The sequence below is a fragment of the Heptranchias perlo genome, chromosome 5 (assembly GCF_035084215.1).
Source record: "Heptranchias perlo isolate sHepPer1 chromosome 5, sHepPer1.hap1, whole genome shotgun sequence".
Classification (NCBI taxonomy): Eukaryota; Metazoa; Chordata; class Chondrichthyes; order Hexanchiformes; family Hexanchidae; genus Heptranchias; species Heptranchias perlo.
The window spans coordinates 81,424,700-81,444,781 of NC_090329.1; the positions used below are offsets into that span (position 1 = coordinate 81,424,700).

Below are 20,082 nucleotides of genomic sequence, written 5' to 3' on the forward strand. Positions count from 1 at the left end.
TCCTCCTTTGCTCAATTCTAAAATGCTCCCAATCCTCAGGCTTTCTGCTTTTTCTGGCAACTTTATAAGCCTCTTCCTTTGATTTAATACTCTCTTTAATTTTTCATTAGCCACAGTTGGACCACTTTTCCTGTTGGGTTTTTGTGCCTTAAAGGAATATATATTTGTTGCAAATTATGTATTAATTCTTTAAATGCTAGCCATTGCCTGTCTACCATCATACCTTTTAATGTAGTTCCCCAATCAACCACAGCCAAGTTGCGCCTCAAAACTTCATAGTTTCCTTTGTTTAGATTTAAGGCTCGAGTTTCGCATTGAACTACATCACTTTCAAACTTAATGAAGAATTCTATCATATTATGGTCACTCTTCCTTAAGGACACCTTTACAACAAGATTAATTAACCTTTTCTCATTGCACAATACTAGATCTAAAATAGCCTGCTCCCTAGTTGGTTCCTCAACATACTGATCTAGAAAACCATCTTGTAGACATTCCTCCACAGTTTTAGTGCTAATTTGATTTGCCCAATCTATATGTAGATTAAAGTCATCCATGATTATTGTATTAACCTTGTTACATGCACTTCTAATTTCCTGCTTTATACTGTGCCCTACATTACCACTACTGTTTGGTGGCCTATAAAAACTCCCGCCTATGTTTTCTGTCCCTTGCTGTTTCTCAACTCCACCCAAACTGATTCCTCATCTTGATCTTCTGAGCCAAGATCCTTTCTCACTATTGTACTGATCTCATCCTTTATTAACAGCGCTACCCAACCCCCTTTGCTGGCCTTTGTTTCCACTGCCTTCCAATTTCACTTACTACTTTTCTGCCTTCCTCTTCCAGCTTTGTTATTCTTCCTTCTAAATCTCCTCTCAGATTCCGACCCCCTTGCCAAGTTAGCTTAAACCTTTCCCAACAGCACTCCCCACAAGGATATTGGTCCCGGCCCTGTTGAGGTGCAACCCGTCCAGCTTCTACAGGTCCCACCTCCCCCAGAACCAGTCCCAATGACCCAGCAATCTAAAGCCCCCCCCTCCTGCACCATCTCTCCAGCCACACATTCATCTGCTCTATCCTCTTATTTCTATACTCACTAGCACGTGGCACTGGGAGTAATCTGGAGATTACTACCCTTGTGGTCCTGCTTGTTAATCTCTTTCCTAATTCCTTAAAATCTTCCTGCAGGACCTCATCCCTCTTTCTACCTATTGGTACCGATATGGACCACAACCTTTGGCTGTTCACCCATCCCCCCTCAGAATGTTCTGCAGCTGCTCAGTGACATCCGCGACCCTGGCACCAGGGAGGCAACATAACATTCTGGAATCACGTTTGTGGCCACAGGAATGCCTGATTATCTGTAAAGTAAAAAGGATATCTGTAGATGTGCACAAAGCATTGACCTTTCAGGCGGTTAGGACAGAAGACCTATGTCGGAGGCATAGGAACAATAATCATGATAATTGGCTTCAATGAATGGTTATTAAAATGGTGTGAATGGGAACTACAGTATTACATTTTGTAGGGACCTGTGAGTTTTCTGAAGAAGAACTGTGCAAAGAAAGAATGGGTTGCACATAACCAGATGGGGAAATCTGAGCTCTTAGCACAAAACATGCAAATAATAATTGGGACTAATTTAGACTGGGTTTGAAGGTGAAAGAGGATGATACTTTGGTGAACACAGATGCAAAAATAGTTGGCCCAGAAATCCTGCCGGCCAGCGATCCTGGTAATTACATTGGTATTGTGCTTACCAATGACCTCCGCTGCTGACCCTACCAGAGTATGCGGGGTCAGGAGACAGTCACACTATTAGCATACCAATGGCTGGAACCTGTGCCACATCTAGAATGCCTGCCTGCCCAAGCAACACCCTTTGCCGATATCTTTCTCCTCTTTGGAGGTTGAGGCCTGGATTGTGGCCAGGTGGGCCCCACTTCTGCCATTTAGCGGCTAATATGCCTAGTGAGAATGGGTTACTGCCAAGGATACGCCAGGTCATTTTGAGAGTCTACACTCCTAAAATAGGTAGTCCCTGACCTCAGGCCTTCTGACGCCACTGGCTTTGTAAGGAGCAGGTGAAAGTATACTGGAAGGCCTGAGAATTTCTGCCCTGTTGTGTTAGTCAAGAGAGGAGACAATTGGTGTAATATAATGAGTCCACACTCCTGGCAAAGAGTTTTATCTGTTGGAAACATATTTTGGAATTTGGGTGTACCCTGCCCATGATATTCCAACTCATAACATTACAGACTCAAAATTGCCCCCAACGTTATTCAGGGAAAAAGGTAGAAATGCAATTGTAGCTTCCTCTAATGCGTCAGTGGCTAAATGCAACACATGGAGTGTTACCGATCAAATATATACTTGTATAGATGAGGAAGTTCCCAGACTCAATCCCAAGCCTGTATTGAGTTAACTGATCTCAGCCAGTGCAGCAGTGAGGACAATGCAACTGACCTCAATTCTCTGGTGCAGAGAGATTATCCAATGTTCCTGATCATTATCCAGTAAACCCTGCTGGAAAGGGCACTTCTATGGTCGTCACATGAGGGCAGGATCAAGCTGTAATGTCCTTTATGGTGAAATAGTCCATTGACTATCAGCCTAGATCTCCCTCTTTGCCACAACAGTAGCAGATCTTCAGCAGGACGTGACTTCTGCCCACCTTTTGCTAGAGTCCATTTCCTGAGGTGAAAGTCATTAAGGTGGACACTGAAGCCATTTATTACTATCTGACCAACTTTAGTAAAAGCAGCCTTTAAAATTTAACTCTCCTCCCCACCTATTTCCTGATGCCCACAGCTGGACATCTAGCATTCCCAACGCCCAGTGCTAAGGTATAAATGATGAAGAATACATCATATGATGTAATTTGCATCTTATTAAAATATGTCTGCCTATTTTTGGCTGGATGTATTGGGGAAGATTTTCCTATTATTGTGTTTGTGCATGTTAGATCACCGGCATCTCCACATCAAGATTACCTGAGAGCAGCGCATAGAGAAAACAGTGCAGTGAGGATTGCACACCTGTAATAAAACTCATCAGGGCTTAAATGTAGGGAGGTAAATGCAAGAAACCACTCGGAAGAAAACAAGAATCTCCCAAAATGTGTAAGAAAGGTAGCCAAAGGGACAAACAGTGAATTAGAAATGAGCACAGGCTGTAGAAGCCAAATGCAACAGTATGAAATTCTTCCATTATTGGAACAGCAAAAGGGTTATCAAAGAAGAATTGAGATATCTTAGGATGAAAGCGGAGTTGAAACTGAGAATCCCCTGCTGTCCACCCAGTTGCCTGTCAATCGCTTATTCTTCCAAGGAAGCGGTTTATTGGGGTCTTTGAAGTTGAGGTGGTTCTGCTGACGGAAGCTCAGGACCAAGTCAATCCTTTGCAGCAGACTCAATAATCAGACACCCGACCAGGCAGATCCATAATACTCTAGGTTAATGATTAAACAGCCAGCCTGGAAGTATTCATTAGTAAAGACACGACTAGCAGGTCACCAATTGTAGGAGGTTCTACAACTAAGTCTAATGGACATCCTAGACAGACGATAAAATAAACTCAAGTAATTGGTGTTACATTAGTAACTGACAAAATAATGGAATTGATCATTAGGGATAAAGTTGAAGATTACTTCTTCAATGAAAACAACCCAATAAATAGCAGGCAACATGGTTTCAGAAGGGGCAGATCCTGCCTGACCGGCCTTCTTGACCATTGGAAAGCCCTATGATATAGTAGCACACATTTTCCTTGGACACTCACCCGATTTTGGGTATAACCTGGGTGGATGGAAGAAGAAAATCAAGCAGAGTACCGTTATTCTAGTTCCTCACCATGCAGTACCACTTCTGAGATGTTCCTCAATGCACTCTGCCCAAGGGCAAAAGGAAAACACCTAAATGGATGAAAAACCTGGCTCAGGTGATTCGACAAGACTGGAGGAGATTTTCCTGGCTTTTCAACCAGGCGAACTGAATAGCCTGGGCACAGCAAATATCAGAAAATCAGGCAGATCAGTGTGCACACCTGTGAAGGAACATGCCTGATTTTCTTCCCATTTCAATTAATGAAGGAAAATCAGGCAGGTTCCTTTATAGTCATCTCCCTGACAATTGTAGTTCAAGATCTGGTATACAATTTGTGGCACATGCTGCATCAGGCTCAATGAGTGATACCATAAGCACAATAGAGCTGACTTTATGGAATCGTGCTTCCGAAAGGGAGCCTTGCCCACCAGGGGTGCCTATTAGGAAATTGACAAAGTAAAGGACAGAAGATTAAAAAGAGTACACCTGCACATTTCCAATATGCGCTGGGTGATGCTCCTGCTGGGAAAACAATTTCATATTTAAAAAAAGAAAATCAACCTCACGTGTATTTAGACTGCAGCTATGGAAGTCCTAGGATATACATTGCAAGAAGCTGTGATGACTTGCTTCCACTCTTCAGGAGCTACACTGCAGATCATTCTGCAGAAAGCATCGAAAGATGGCAAGGACTCGGAGAGCATGCAGAGAAGATTTACTAGAATGGTACAAGGGATGAGGGACCTCAGTTATGTGGACGACACAAGAGAAGCTGGGAAGATTCTCCTTCAAGCAGAGACTATTTAAAAAAAGACTTGCATTTATATAGCGCCTTTCACAACCTCAGGACATCCCAAAGTGCTTTAAGGAGTTAATTAATAATCTTGCTGTGCAGGGTCCTTTAGGGAAGAGTGACCATAACATGATAGAATTCTTCATTAAGATGGAAAGTGAAGTAGTCCAATCCAAAACTAGGGTCCTAAATCAAAACAAAGGAAACTACAAAGGTACGAGGAGTGAGTTGGCTATGATAGATTGGGAAGCTTCATTAAAAGGCATGACAGTGGATAGGCAATGGATAACATTTAAGGAACGAATGCATGAATTGCAACAATTATACATTTCTTTCTGGCGCAAAAACACAAAAGGAAAAGCGGCCCAACCATGGCTAACAAAAGAAATTAAGGATAGTATTAGATCCAAAGAGGAGTCGTATAAAGTTGCCAGAAAAGGTAGCAAGCCTAAGGATTGGGAGCAGTTTAGAATTCAGCAAAAAAGGACCAAGAGATTGATTAAGAAGGGAAAAATCGAGTATTAGAGTAAACTTGCAAGGAACATTAAAGTGGACTGTAAAAGCTTCTGCAAGTATGTAAAAGAAAAAGATTAGTGAAGACAAATGCAGGACCCTTACAGTCAGAAATGGGAGAATTTATAATGGGGGAAACAAGGAAATGGCAGGGCAATTAAACAAATACTTTGGTTCTGTCTTCACGGAAGAGGACACAAATAACTTCCCAGAAATGCTAAGGAACTAGTGAGAAGGAGGAATTAAAGGAAATTAGTGTTAGTAAAAAAAAGTGCTGGAGAAATTAATGGGACTGAAAGCCAATAAATCCCCAGGGCCTGATAATCTGCATCCCAGGAGTACTAAAAGAGGTAGCCATGGAAATAGTGGATGCATTAGTTGTCATCTTCCAAAATTCTATAGATTATGGAACAGTTCCTGCAGATTGAAGGGTGGCAAATGTAACCCCACTATTTAAAAAAGGAAGAGAAAACAGGGAACGACAGATCGGTTAGCCTAACATCAATAGTAGGGAAAATGCTAGAGTCTATTATAAAGGATGTGATAACAGAACACTTAGAAAATATCAATGGGATTAGACAAAGTCAACATGGATTTATGAAAGGGAAATCATGTTTGACAAACCTACAGGAGTTTTTTTTTTTTTTGAGGGTGTAACTGGTAGAATAGATAAGGGAGAACCAGTGGATGTGGTTTATTTGGATTTTCAGAAGGCTTTTGATAAAGTCCCACATAAGAGGTTAGTGTGCAAAATTAAAGCACATGGGATTGGGGGTAATATACTGGCATGGATTGAAAATTGGTTAACAGACAGGAAACAGAGGAGTAGGAATAAATGGGTCTTTTTCGAGGTGGTAGGCAGTGACTAGTGGGGTACCGCAGGGATCAGTGCTTGGGCCCCAGCTATTCACAATATATATCAATGATTTGGATGAGGGAACCAAATGTAATATTTCCAAGTTTACTGACGACACAAAACTAGGTGGGATCGTGAATTGTGAGGAGGATGCAAAGAGACTTCAAGGCGATTTAGACAAGTTGAGTGAGTGGGCAAATACATGGCAGATGCAATATAATGTGGATAAATGTGAAGTTATCCACTTCGGAAAGAAAAGCAGAAAGGCAGAGTATTATTTAAATGGTGATAGATTGGGGAATGTTGATGTACAAAGGGACCTGGGTGTCCTTATACACCAGTCACTGAAAGCAAACATGCAGGTGCAGCAAGCAGTTAGGAAGGCAAATGGTCTGTTGGCCTTCATTGCAAGAGGATTTGAGTACAGGAGCAAGGATATCTTAATGTAGTTATACAGGGCCTTGGTGAGACCACACCTGGAGTACTGTGTGCAGTTTTGGTCTCCTTGCCTAAGAAAGGATATATTTGCCATAGAAGGAGTGCAGCGAAGGTTCACCAGACTGATTCCTGGGATGGCAGGACTGTCGTATGAGGAGAGATTGGGTCGACTAGGCCTGTATTCACTCGAGTTTAGAAGAATGAGAGGGGATCTCATTGAAATGTATAAAATTGTGACAGGGCTAGACAGACTGGATGCAGGGAGGATATTTCCCTTGCTGGGGGGTCCAGAACAAGGGGTCACAGTCCCAGGATACAGGGTAGGACATTTCAGACTGAGATGAGGAGAAATTTCTTCACTCAGAGGGTGGTGAACCTGTGGAATTCTCTACCACAGAAGGCTGTGGAGGCCAAGTCACTGAATATATTTAAGAAGGAGCTAGATAGGTTTCTAGACACAAAAGGCATCAAGGGGTTATGGGGAGAGTGCGGGAATATGGTATTGAGATAGAGGATCAGCCGTGATCATACTGAATGGCAGAGCAGGCTCAAAGGGCCTACTCTTGTTCCTTTTTTCTATGTTTGCAACCAATGATGTACTTTTGAAGTGTAGTCACTGTTGTAATGTAGGAAACATGGCAGCCAATTTGCACACAGCAAGGTCCCACATACAGCAAAGTGATAATGACCAGATAATCTGTTTTAGTGATGTTGGTTGAGGGATAAATATTGGCCAGGACACCAAGGAGAACAACCTTGCTCTTCTTCGAATAGTTGTAAACAATTTTACAACACCAAGTTGTCAACCCCAGTCCATCACCGGCATCTCCACTTCTTCGAATAGTGCCATAGGATCTTTTACGTCCACTTGAGGGCAGGCGGGGCCTCGGTTTAATATCTCACCTGAAAGATGGCTCCTCCGACAGTGCAGCACTCCCTCAGTAGTACACTGGCGTGTCAACCTTTATTATGTGCTCAAGTCTATGGAGTGGGAACTTGAACCCACAACCTTCCGATTCAGAGGAAAGAGTGCTACCAACTGAGCCACAGCTGAGGGAGGAACAAAGGAACAGGAGTAGGCCATTCAGCCCCTTGAGCCTGTTTCACCATTTAATTAGATAATGGCTGAGCTGTACCTTAACTCCATTTACACGCCTTGGTTCCGAAACCATTAATACCCTTGCCTAACAAAAATCTATCAATCTTGTTTGATATTGTCAATTGACCTAGCCTCAACAGGTTTTTTTTTTGGGGGTGGGGGGGGCGAATCCAGATTTCTACTACCCTTTGTGTGAAGAAGTGCTTCCTGACATCACCCCTGAACAGCCTAGCTCTAATTTCAAGGTTATGCCCCCTTGTTATGGACTCCCCCACCAGAGGAAATAGGGTGGATAGAGAGAAACGATCAAATCCTTTAATCATAAACATCTCAAATTAGATGACACCTTAATCTTCTGTACTCAAGGGTATACAAGCCTAGTCTATGCAACCTGACCTCAATTTTACCCTTTTAGCCCTGGTATCATTCTGGTGAATCTGCGCTGCACTCCCTCCAAGGCCAATATATCTTTCCTGAGGTGCGGTGCCCAGAACTGAACAAAGTACTACAGATGGGGTCCAACCAGAGTTTTATTAACTGTATCATAACTTCTACCTCTTTGTATTCCAGCTCCCTTGAGATAAAGGCCAACATTCCATTATCCTTTTTAATTATTTTTTGTACCTGTAGCTTTGTGATTTCTGCACATGGACCTCTAAATCGCTCTGCTCCCCCACAGTTCCTAGCTTTAACATTTAGGAATTACTCTGATCTATTTTTCTTAGGCTCAAGTGGAGATTTAATAGGTTTTCAAAATTATGAGGGGTTTGATGCTGTTTCCACTGGCAGAGGGTCAGTAACCAGGAGGACACAGATCTAACATAATTGGCAAAAGAACTAGAGGAGAGATGAGGAGAATTTTTTTTTCTTAAAAAAGCGAGTTATGATGATCTGGAATGCACTGCCTGAAAGGGTGGTGGAAGCAGATTCAATAGTAACTTTCAGAAGGGAATGGGATAAATATCTCGAAGAGGCAAAATTTGCAGGTCTATGAGAAAAGAGCAGGGGACTGGGACTAAGGATAGCTCGTCAAAAAGCTGGCACAGGCACGATGGACCAAATGGCCTCTAACTGTGCTGTATGATTCTATATCATCTGTCTTGGGGGAAGCTAACACTGATATACTCTTGGGCAAGGCCAAAGTGTTCATCAGTCACTGCCAACTGAATGTTCCTGAACTGAGCAGCAGCTCACCACACCCCTATGATTTTGCCTGTTGCGGCCAGGATGGAAAATGCCCCCACCCAACCTTGGTGCTGGAGTCCCCCACCCCATCCCGATCTTCTCCTAGGGCCACCCAATGAAGTCCACGTCCCCCCACCTCAGATTTCTTTCGTGGCCTACGATCTCTTTCTCCCCCTCCCTTCTCGATTTGCAGTTCCTTTCTCTCCCAACAAGCAGCTGGAAGCCCGGTGCATGGGAAACCTGGAAGCACAAATACTTACCTTCAATTGAGTTGCGATCGCAGATTGTGATGCATTCATTTCCCCACGCAAATATCTACGGAGTCACCGAGTTCCCGGCTCAGAGCTAAATTCATGTACCTATATGTGCCTTATTAAAATAAGCCTCCTCACATTCCGGCAGAGATGTTATATACCCAACATTACTTCCAGCGAACAATCACAGAAGTGGCATTCAATGACTGGGAAACAAGGAAAAGTCTCCCTACCTAGTTTTCCTACTCCAACCCTCTCAGGTTCCAAGAAGTAACACAAGCCTGTAAACACCTCCCTGGAGACTCTCAGCCTTTGCATCTATTGCTTTTCCATTAGGGACAGTTGGCTATGCCAGTCCTGCACTGTATGGTATCTGTGTTCTTAGAGAAAATTACATAGCTCTGCATCTGCCTCTCTGCTGACCCAGACAGTATGTAGCCATTTCCATGTGATCATTACCAGGGAGGTGTGTCAGGGCCAGCGGAAATGGAAGGCAGCTTCTTGACAGGTGCAGCCAATTAGGGTACACAGGTTGATGATCACCCTATTATGACTCTTTTTCACAGGACCACTGAAAGCATAACATACTGAGGAAGCATCCCACATTACAGGCCTTCACATATTAGTGGTACCATAGAGTCTGCCCTCCCAGTTTCTTCTCGAAACAGAAACCTCCACATGCGCTAATTGTCTACCAAATGAGGACAGGCCATCTCTGTCCGCAGATATGGCCATGTGAATCCCAGAGGGGGACAGAATATCCCTCTTACAGCCTGACCTACCTGGCATTCCATAGGTCCTTCCAAACATACACCCATTGGTGGCAGTAATTGTGCTGTGCATAAAAAAGGTACCAAAGACCCATGAGAACCTCTGTGCCAGCATGAAGAAAAATAGCTGAAATACACTTTATTACTGAGTGCTTTCCATTGACCTTTAGTATGTGTAGTAACTCTGCACGCCCATATCACATAGGCATGATGAATGTTTGATGTTCCACCATGGCAGAATGGTGAGCAATGATGTACAGGACTGATACTCCCAATTTAATGTTGACATGGAGCACCACCTGTTTAAGATAGGTACTTCCACTGCTGCTAGTCCTGCCCACCTGAAACTGCATCAGGTACAAAGTGGGCACACTTCCAGCACAACAGAACTTCTACTCATTTTTGGCTCCTAACCACGTAATTACAACCCAAAAATCAGACAGACTACAGTAGAATATCCAAGTTAGTGACTCCAACTCAGAACAGGAACAACTGGCACTAGTGAAGAATTTATCACATCAATTGTCATAAAATGCCATTATCAAGCCCTTAATTGGCATTATTGAACAGTGGGCATTAAAATGCCAGAACATTAGTGTCAGTTTAAAATTGTTAATTTACATAAAAGATGTACACTAATTTCAGCATAGGGAGTAACTCAAGAAATTTTAGGTGTGATCCTGTGATCCAGCACTCCCATGAAGTGCATTGTGAGAAATTAAAAATAATGAACAGAAAATTGTGGGTTGCATGCGGTGGTTTCCCATCATGCACTTCCTAGGAGTAGAACTTCCAGCTGGAAGTGGGGATATTGTCAGTGACAATGGGGAAATGGCGGACATGTTGAACAATTACTTTGCGTCAGTATTTACTGAGAAAAAAAGATAGCATGCCGGAAATCCCAAGAAAACTAATATTGAATCAGGGACAGGGACTCGATAAAATTAACATAAGTAAAGCAACAGTAATGAAGAAAATAATAGCACTAAAGAGTGACAAATCCCCAGGACCAGATGGTTTCCATCCCAGGGTTTTAAAGGAAGTAGGTGAGCAGATTGCAGATGCCCTAACTATAATCTTTCAAAGTTCTCTGGATTCAGGAACTGTCCCTCCAGATTGGAAAATTGCACATGTCACTCCGCTTTTTAGGAAAGGAGAGGGAAACCAGGGAACTATAGACCAGTTAGCCTAACATCTGTTGTGGGGAAAATGCTGGAGTCTATAATTAAGGATAGGGTGACTGAACACTGAGAATTTTCTGTTAAATCAGAGAGAGCCAGCATGGATTTGTGAAAGGTAGGTCGTGCCTGACAAACCTGATTGAATTTTTTGAAGAGGTGACTAAAGTAGTGGGCAGGGGAATGTCAATGGATGTTATTTATATGGACTTCCAGAAGGCATTTGATAAGGTCCCACATAAGAGACTGTTAGCTAAGATAGAAGCCCCCATGGAATAGAGAGAAAAGTATGGACTTGGTTCGGAAGTTGGCTGAGCGAAAGGCGACAGAGAGTAGGGATAATGGGTAGGTATTCACATTGGCAGGATGTGACTAGTGGAGTCCCACAGGGATATGTCTTGGGGCCTCAATTATTCACAATATTTATTAATGACTTAGATGAAGGCAAAGAAAGTCTCATATCTAAGTTTGCCGATGACACAAAGATTAGTGGCATTGTAAGCAGTGTCGATGAAAACATAAAATTACAAAGCGATATTGATAGATTAGATGAATGGGCAAAATTGTGGCAAATGGAATTCAATGTAGACAAATGTGAAGTCACCCACTTTGGATCAAAAATGGATAGAACAGGTTATTTTCTAAATGGTAAAAAGTTAAAAACAGTGGATGTCCAAAGGAACCTAGGGGTTCAGGTACATAGATCATTGAAGTGTCATGAACAGGTGCACAAAATAATCAATAAGGCTAATAGAATGCTGGCCTTTATATCTAGAGGACTGGAGTACAAGGGGGCAGAAGTTATGCTGCAGCTATACAAAACCTTGGTTAGACCGCACCTGGAGTACTGTGAGCAATTCTGGGCAGCGCACCTTCGGAAGAACATATTGGCCTTGGAGGGAGTGCAGCGTAGGTTTACTAGAATGATACCTGGACTTCAAGGGTTAAGTTACGAGGAGAGATTACACAAATTGGGGTTGTATTCTCTAGAGTTTGGAAGGTTAAGGGGTGATCTGATCGAAGTTTAAGATATTGAGGGGAACAGATAGGGTGGATAGAGAGAAACTATTTCTGCTGGTTGGGGATTCTAGGAGTAGGGGGCACAGTCTAAAAATTAGAGCCAGACCTTTCAGGAGCGAGATTAGAAAACATTTCTACACACAAAGGGTGGTAGAAGTTTGGAACTCTCTTCCGCAAACGGCAATTGATACTAGCTCAATTGCTAAATTTAAATCTGAGATAGATAGCTTTTTGGCAACCGAAGGTATTAAGGGATATGGGCCAAAGGCAGGTATATGGGGTTCGATCACAGATCAGCCATGATCTTATCAAATGGCGGAGCAGGTACGAGGGGCTGAATGGCCTACTCCTGTTCCTATGTGCTAGATTGTAGAATCACCCATTAATGCATAGATGGCACATGGACCAGATGTGAAAATCCCAGAATCCTCAAGGAAATGAGAGATGAAAGAGGCTCTGGTTAATACATTGAAGAATTCTATTAATATAGGTGTACCTGAGGACTTGAGAGGATAGCAAATGTTATCCAGATATCCAAAAATGGAGTGAGACTGTTTGAAAGCATTTCACTGAATTGTTCATTTAAGAAGAGCACGTGTACCATAATAAATTATCTGCATTGATTTTGAAACAAAAGCTGGGATTTTCTGTTTTAGCAGAAACCCAGCATAAAGTTGCCGGGATGGGCTTTACACCCGTCCAACTTGCCTGCCACTGAATGTCCCACAGTCAGCCTGTTTAAATCATTTTGATGGTCTCCCAGCATGATTCCTTTGTGCACCGAGGAAGGAGAGGAAAATTGCTGCTGCAGACGTTGGCAACCGAAGAGGAGGTCAATTTTTATTAAGTTTTAAAATTTGTGTGTCTGAGGATTACAGTTGACTTTCCCACATTGATTGGACTCTTTTCAGGGATCTTTAAAATTCCTCCCACCCACCATAGCAACACTAGTTGCCCATTGCAAGTTGTTGTTTCTTATGCCCAATGATACTATGGCAGAAATTATGAAAAAAAGCGTTATTCCATTATCAAAAAATTTGATTAAACCCATCGCTACTTGGGTGGACATATTGAATGGCTGCCATCATTTCTGGAATTTTCTGTCAGAAGTGGCAGTAACCAGGAGGGATTTCCTGCTCCTGCCCATCCCAGTTTGGGTGGATTTCCAACAGAAAGTTGAGCCTATCAGGTTATGCCAAACAAATCTACTGGAATTCTTTGGGGAGGTAACTAAATTGGGTGACAAACAATTATATGAGGCTTATATGAGGGTAAGTGCTCACTGCAGTTATAGGACCATATCAAACTTTAATATTCAATCTCCATGTATGGTTAGAAAATGGATCTTTGGTACAATTTTCACCCAGTCAGGTATTTTAGTTATGTGGACTTGGCTGCAGAAGGAATGGCAAGACTGCAGAGGCACTGAGAAACAGGTAAGATTTTTTTTTAAAAATAGAACTTAAAATAGATACGTGCCTGGTGAATGATAAATTCCTAAGTGCAAAGGAAGGAAAAGGAGCTGGAGACCCATTATGTTGCTCTGAGATTTGAGGCTTCAACAGGTGCAAGAGCAGGATAACCATGAAAATGAGGCAGGAGGGGACTTTCCCAGCTCACCCACCTGCTCTTCATGCGAACAATGATTGCCCATTTTCAAGGTTGTCCGAAGAAGTTGAATGTGAGCTGTGTGCTTGGAACCACCTCCAATTTGTAGATCTGAGGGGGCCAGGTAGTAAGTAAAATGAAGCAAGTACTACCACCTTCCAACAGATATTCAGGCCTGGAGGCTTTTGTGCTCAACAGTGGATGCATGTGTTCCCACCATTTCCTGGAGCAAGGCTCTGCCAAGGGGATGAACTGGTGCTGGGGGTGCAACCAAGCTATGCTAATGACACTGCCCACCAAATTTGGCGTTCAGAGGCCTGAACATGTACAGCGCACATCGGGTGCGTGGTGCATTCCAGTGGCCGGGCAAGTTGGGGTGGTGGGGGGAGCAATACCAAAGGTAACAACATTTACAACCTTGCATTCCTAGAGTAGAACTAAATACACCCAGGAGCCTGAACTTAAAAAGTGTAGTCATAAAATCAAATTTGATGGAAAAGGGGAGAAAAATGTTCTAAGAACAAAAGGAATTCCAATTTTTCTCAGACAAGTGTGACTCCAATTCCCAAATGCTGAAAATGACGCTCTTCAAATCACAGGTAAGAAATAATTTTATCAACATTGCAGTGTGACTATATTAAACTTCTTTATAACAGATACACTGATCTGCATTCTAATCAGCTTCTGTGGATACTTCCATGCAAAATATCCCCTTCAAAACAAAGTACAAAGAAAAAAATTCAAATGGTAGAAATATGAATTATTATCTGTAAAGAGTAGCCTGCCTTTTTTCATTAGATGCTTATGGACCTGCTGTACATTTCCAGAAACGTGTTTTTATTCGTTTAACACACTTACGGCGCTAAAAGACAGAACTGTCAAAGAATACTGCTCAATTGCACAAGTTCTTTCTTACCTTTTCACTTAGAAAATTTTCATTAACAGAAGTAATTCTGTACCCAAACTAGACCAGTAGGTACTGAGAGTAACTAAACTACGGTAATTACTCTGTCAGGATGAAGACAAGACTCAATCTCTTTAAGATCCGTTGAGATCATGGTTTCCAACTCTGCGTACAAAACATTTTCTCAATTCACTTCATATGATCACTGGCTTAGCTGACTATGCAAATAATTCTTCCAGTTTTTCCTCTTGATTAAGTAAATACCATTCAGGACTTTCCTTCAACGGTTCTTTTTCCCTTCCCCTCTACTGACAGAAATAATTACCTATTTATTTCACAGAGAGACTAATTATAAGCTTCTCCTGACGAAAGTCCATGGTTACCCAGTCAAGTATACTAGCTGGAAGAGAGCATTAAATGTCCCATCACCACTTATATAATCTTTTCCACATCATTTGCTCCTCAGGAGCGCTGGTGCATTCCTGCTGCCCAGTGCTACTAAGGAGCGAGCATTGAATTTAAAGCTCGTTTCTAACACAAAAAGGATTCACCTTATCCAAAGAAAGATTGAGAACTATTGGCAAGTCTTTTACGAGTTAAAATGACTTTGTTTCTTAAAGGAAAGAAATGATGTGGAGATGCTGGTGATGGACTGGGGTGTACAAATGTAAAGAATCTTACAATACCAGGTTACAGTCCAACAATTTTATCTGAAAAATCACAAGCTTTCGGAGGCTTGTGTTGTGTGAGTGTGACTCACCTGACGAAAAAGAAAGCCTCCGAAAGCTTGTGATTTTCAGATAAAATTGTTGGACTGTAAGATTCCTTACATTTAAAGGAAAGAAAGAGTCAGGAGGGGTCAAACACTAAACTGTACTCACCTACCTCCGCTTACAGCCACTCAGCGGGAATCCAAAACAAACTCCCTTCTCCCCTAGTTTCAGAAGTAAAACCTACTCCGTCACCTGGCGCCTCAGCTGTTGCTTATAAATGCAATCGGAATAATGACAAAACCTACACTCCCCCCACGGTTATCAGCCAGTCTTATTTCCGCTCTGCCCCGATCACCAGCATGTTTCCACGGCCAGCGCGCAAACTCAAATCTCACTGTTCGTTGCTAGCTTTGGGCAACCCACTTTGAAAAGAACATTGACCCATTGAAAAGAACATTGACCCATTGAAAATGTGCTTCCAAAAAGAACGACAAGTACGACACTGAGATTTAGAAGAAGATTTAGAGGGAATATTAGCCACAATACGAAGTAAAGTACCTTTACTTCGATCACTTATGTACTTAACCATGTAACTGTTCGGTTCGTTTTAGAAACATAAATTACTTGTATAGTAGACACTTTGATCAATCTGAAGTTGTTTCCTCAAGGTCTTGTGTAAGAAGTATCTTGGAGTGATGGGCATGCTTTCACCAAGAATTATTGCCTCCGTTTCTGAAATTATATTGAGATACACTAGCAAACGCTTACCATGTTCATCTGAAATTCCTCTCTCTGCTAAAATAGCAAATATATTAGCATGAATCTGCAGAATGATACCAGAGCTTAGAGGGTTAAATTGTGAGGTTGCATAAATTTGGCTTGTATTCCCTGGAGTATAGAAGATTAAGGGGTAATCTGATCTACGTGTTTAAAATGTTAAAAGGATGAGGTAGATACAAATAAATGTGTTCCTCTGATGTGGAATCAGGAACGAGGAGACATAGGGGTAAATTTTAACCCCCAAGGACAGGTGGGTGGGAGTAAAAATCCTCCATTTCCAGGGAAAGACAGCATCCCAGCTCCAGCACACCTACTTCCAGGTTTAACCCAGACAAGTTTATGTGCCTGTGGAGAGCAGACACCAGGAAGTCCTGCCCCCACAAAAAGGGCAATGTAACTCATTTGAGATACTTAATATTTTGTGTACTAGAATACTAAAATGAATTTAACCTTACCTGTTCGCATCACTTCCCATTCACGTCAGGTGAAAACAGGCAGGAATGGCAGGATCCTTTATTGCACTGTTTATAGGCCCAGAGGAGCAGGGGGTGCTTCATCCAGGCCCAACAAGCTCACCTCATTGACAGGACCCCCACGATCGACCTCCTCCCCTCCCCCAGCTCCTTCCCGGTACCCCCCGCCCCCAATCTCTTCCCCAGCCCCCGATCTTCTTCTGTCAATCAGGTTGGCTGCCGGGTGCGAAACCCAGAAGTGCATTTGATTGGCCTCATGCGACCCACCCACTTACCTTCCGGGTCTCACATCCGGAAACTTCGCCCCCCCCCCCCTCCCTTCCCAGCTCGCAGTTAAATGGCCTAGCTAATTTTAGGAGGGAAATCAAAAGGACATTTTCCACACAAAGGGTAGTAGAAATCTGGAATTCTCTCCCTCAAAAGCTGTGGATGCTGGAACTTGGACTTTACAAACCTATTTGTTCTAAATAGATTAAGGTTTCTGTTAAATAGCAGAGGAATTTCAGAAGATTGCATTAAGGATTTGTTTACTATTAGACAGCAGTACAATTTCAGCACCGATTATTTTTTTTTAAATGACCGGATGGGATGCATCCAAGGTTGCTGAGGGAAGCAAGGATGGAAATTGCAAAAGGTACTGGCCATAATCTTCCAAACATCCTTAGATACAGGGATGATGCCAGAGGACTGGAGAATTGCAAATGTTACACCCTTGTTCAAAAAAGGGTGTAAGGATAAACTCAGCAACTACAAGCCAATCAGTTTAACTTCAGTGGTGGGGAAGCTTTTAGAAATGATAATCCGGGACAAAATTTACAGTCACTTGGACAAGTATGGATTAATTAAAGGAAAGCCAGCACAGATTTGTTAAAGGCAAATCATGTTTAACTAACTTGATTGAGTGTTTTGATGAGGTAACAGAGCGGGTTGATAAGGGCAATGCAGTTGATGTGGTGTGTATGGACTAACAAAACGACGTTTGATAAAGTGCTACATAATAGGCTTGTCAGCAAAGTTGAAGCCCATGGAATAAAGGGATAGTGGCAGCATGGATATGAAATTGGCTAAGTGACAAGAAACAGAGTAGTGGTGAACGGTTGTTTTTCCGACTGGAGGAAGGTACACAGTGATGTTCCCCAGGGGTCGATACCAGGACCATTGTTTTTTTGATATATATTAATGACTTGGGCTTGGGTGTGTAGGGCACAATTTTAAAACTTGCAGATGACACAAAACTTAGAATGGTAGTGAAGAGGATATTGATAGACTGCAAGAGGATGTAGACAGGCTGGTGGAATGGGTGGACACGTGGCAGATGAAATTCAAAGCAGAAAAATGTGAAGTGATACATTTCAGTAGGAAGAACGAGGAGAGGCAATATAAACTAAAGGGTACAATTCTAATAGGGGTGCAGGAACAGATATCTGGGAGTATATGTGCACAAATCTTTGAAAGTGGCAGGGCAGGTGTAGAAAGCAGTTAAGCTTACGGTAACCTCAGCTTTATAAAAGATAGAGGCGGAGTACAAAAGCAAGGAGGTTATGATGAATCTTTATAAAACACTGGTTCAATTACAACTAGAGTATTGTGTCCAGTTCTGGGCACTGCACTTTAGGAAAGATTTGAAGGCCTTAGAGAGAGTGCAGAAGAGATTTATTAGAATGATTCCAGGGACGAGGGACTTCAGTTACATTCATAGACTGGAGAAACTGGGGTTGTTCTCCTTAGAGCAGAGAAGTTTGCAAGGAGATTTGATAGAGATATTCAAAATCATAAGATCTAGACAGAGTAGATAGAGAAATTGTTCCCATTGGCAGAGGGGTCAAGAAGCAGAGGACATAGATTTAAGGTGATTGGCAAAAGAACCAAAGGCAATATGAGGAAAAAAACCTTTTTTTAAAAAAAAAGTGCTTGTGAGCTGGAATGTGGCTTTCAAAGGGGAACTGGATAAGTACTTGAAGGGAAAAAATTTGCAGGGCTACAGGGATAGGGTGGGGGAGTGGGACGAGCTGGATTGTTCTTGCAAAGAGCTGGCACGGACGCGACGGGTCGAATGGCCTCCTTCCATGCTGTAACCATTCTGATTTATGGACCTCTGTCAACAGCAATTTACATAAATCAACAATTATAAAGAACTAGCAAACTAATTGTGTATAAGATATATAATAAGTACATAAAAATGTTTTACCTGAGCAAGAAACAGCTTTGAGTGTGAATCAACGTCCTTGAACCAGTTTCACAGACCCTGACAGGTGAGAATAAGCATTTAATTTCAATTCAAATGGTAATCCAGAAAGAAAGAACTTGGATTTAAATAATACCTTATTACGTTTTCAGGATAGCATCAAGCACTTCACATTCGATGGGTCCTTGTGAATTGTGATCGTTTTTCTTATGTAGGCAAACACTGGAGCCAATGTGTGTCTAACAAGCAGCAAATGAGACAAATATCCAGATAACTGGTTCAGGTGGTACTGGTTGAAAGAGGACTGTTGACCAGGACATCTGGAAAATTATCTGATCTTCTTAAAATGGAAGCCTGAATAGGAAAAGGGAGCCTTAGTTTAATATCTCATCCAAAAGACAGCATTCCTTTAGTACTGCATCAAACTATTATGCAGAGCTTTTATAAGGGTTAAAATGTTGCACATCAGACAAAATATCTGCAGTTTTGTGAATTAACTTCCCTATCATTATGGTAGCAGGTAAACCTTGTCAAGTGATAGCAAGCATTAACACTAGGATTTCCACCGAAATTACAATGGCCGATCGGGAGAACCGAGGAAATGCCTTGGTTTTGATTTATTAGTGACTTTTCAGTGGCTGAATAAACAACTGAAGCAACTAAATAGTTATAAAAGCATATTTTCATTTCACATCTGTTTTATGCTTACAGACGAGGAGCTATTATCTTGAAAATGCAACTTTTCTTAAAACAGCACTTCCTTAATCAAAACAGTTGAAAACATTAAAAAATGTAAATACATATTTTACCAACAAATTTCATTTGGATTTTCCTTCCCCATTCCCCAAAACCTACCTTTCCTGCTGCTATAGCCCTATTAATGAAACTCCAGGAAACAATCCTCCCTATAGAACATAAATCAACACTGCTTCACAACATACTTCCTAATACTTTGTTGAATGTACATTATTTACGTCATTTAGCCTTGGATTCCAGCTTAGGGGGTGGAAGTCATACCAGATAATATCAATGTTTTCCAGAATTTCTTTTGCTGGAACAACCCTCCATGTTCAAATTTCACATATGTTTTGAGTCTCAACGCAATTAGTCACATCATTTAACCACTTAAACAAGCAAACTGGAAATTATGGGGTAGAGATTCACGCTCCTGTACTTGGAAGCATTGAATCACTTAGGCGCAGCACATTAAGCAAAATTAGATGGGGTGAAATACGTATTTGTAAGGCAGCCAGCACGACTTTCCATCCATTTCCATTGCTGGCAGCTACAAAAAAGGGTAATTGATTCACAGGATCCAGCAATTTCTTTACAAGGATCCACAGACAGCTTGTATTTCTCTTCCAATTTGGGTTTTTTTTTGCTGCTAGGTTATCCTCTACCCTTATGCCTTTTGCATAGCCCCCCCACCCCCCGCCTCCAATCCCTAGAATTCTAAAAATGGCACATTGGGTTTTCTATTGGAAAT

General features: G+C 42.0%; 1 protein-coding gene and 1 long non-coding RNA gene across 6 annotated transcripts in view; both read right to left on the reverse strand.

Moving 5' to 3' along the window:
* Positions 1 to 16,468, reverse strand: part of LOC137321890 (amine sulfotransferase-like) — a 46,966-nt gene extending 30,498 nt beyond the window's left edge. Inside the window, exon 1 of one of the 5 annotated variants that reach the window (XM_067984717.1) lies at positions 16,394 to 16,468. In XM_067984717.1, the coding sequence (XP_067840818.1) occupies positions 16,394 to 16,413 (20 nt within the window). In that variant the 5' untranslated portion in view covers positions 16,414 to 16,468. The other 4 variants (XM_067984722.1, XM_067984721.1, XM_067984718.1 and 1 more) reach the window with 4 other exon arrangements.
* Positions 16,469 to 18,598: 2,130 nt separating this feature from the next.
* On the reverse strand, positions 18,599 to 19,518 carry LOC137321436 (uncharacterized). The gene is made up of 3 exons (XR_010962816.1): positions 19,452 to 19,518; positions 18,733 to 18,950; positions 18,599 to 18,656 (listed from the first exon to the last, which is right to left on the reverse strand). It is a non-coding gene; the product is annotated as an uncharacterized lncRNA (long non-coding RNA).
* Positions 19,519 to 20,082: the final 564 nt, after the last annotated feature.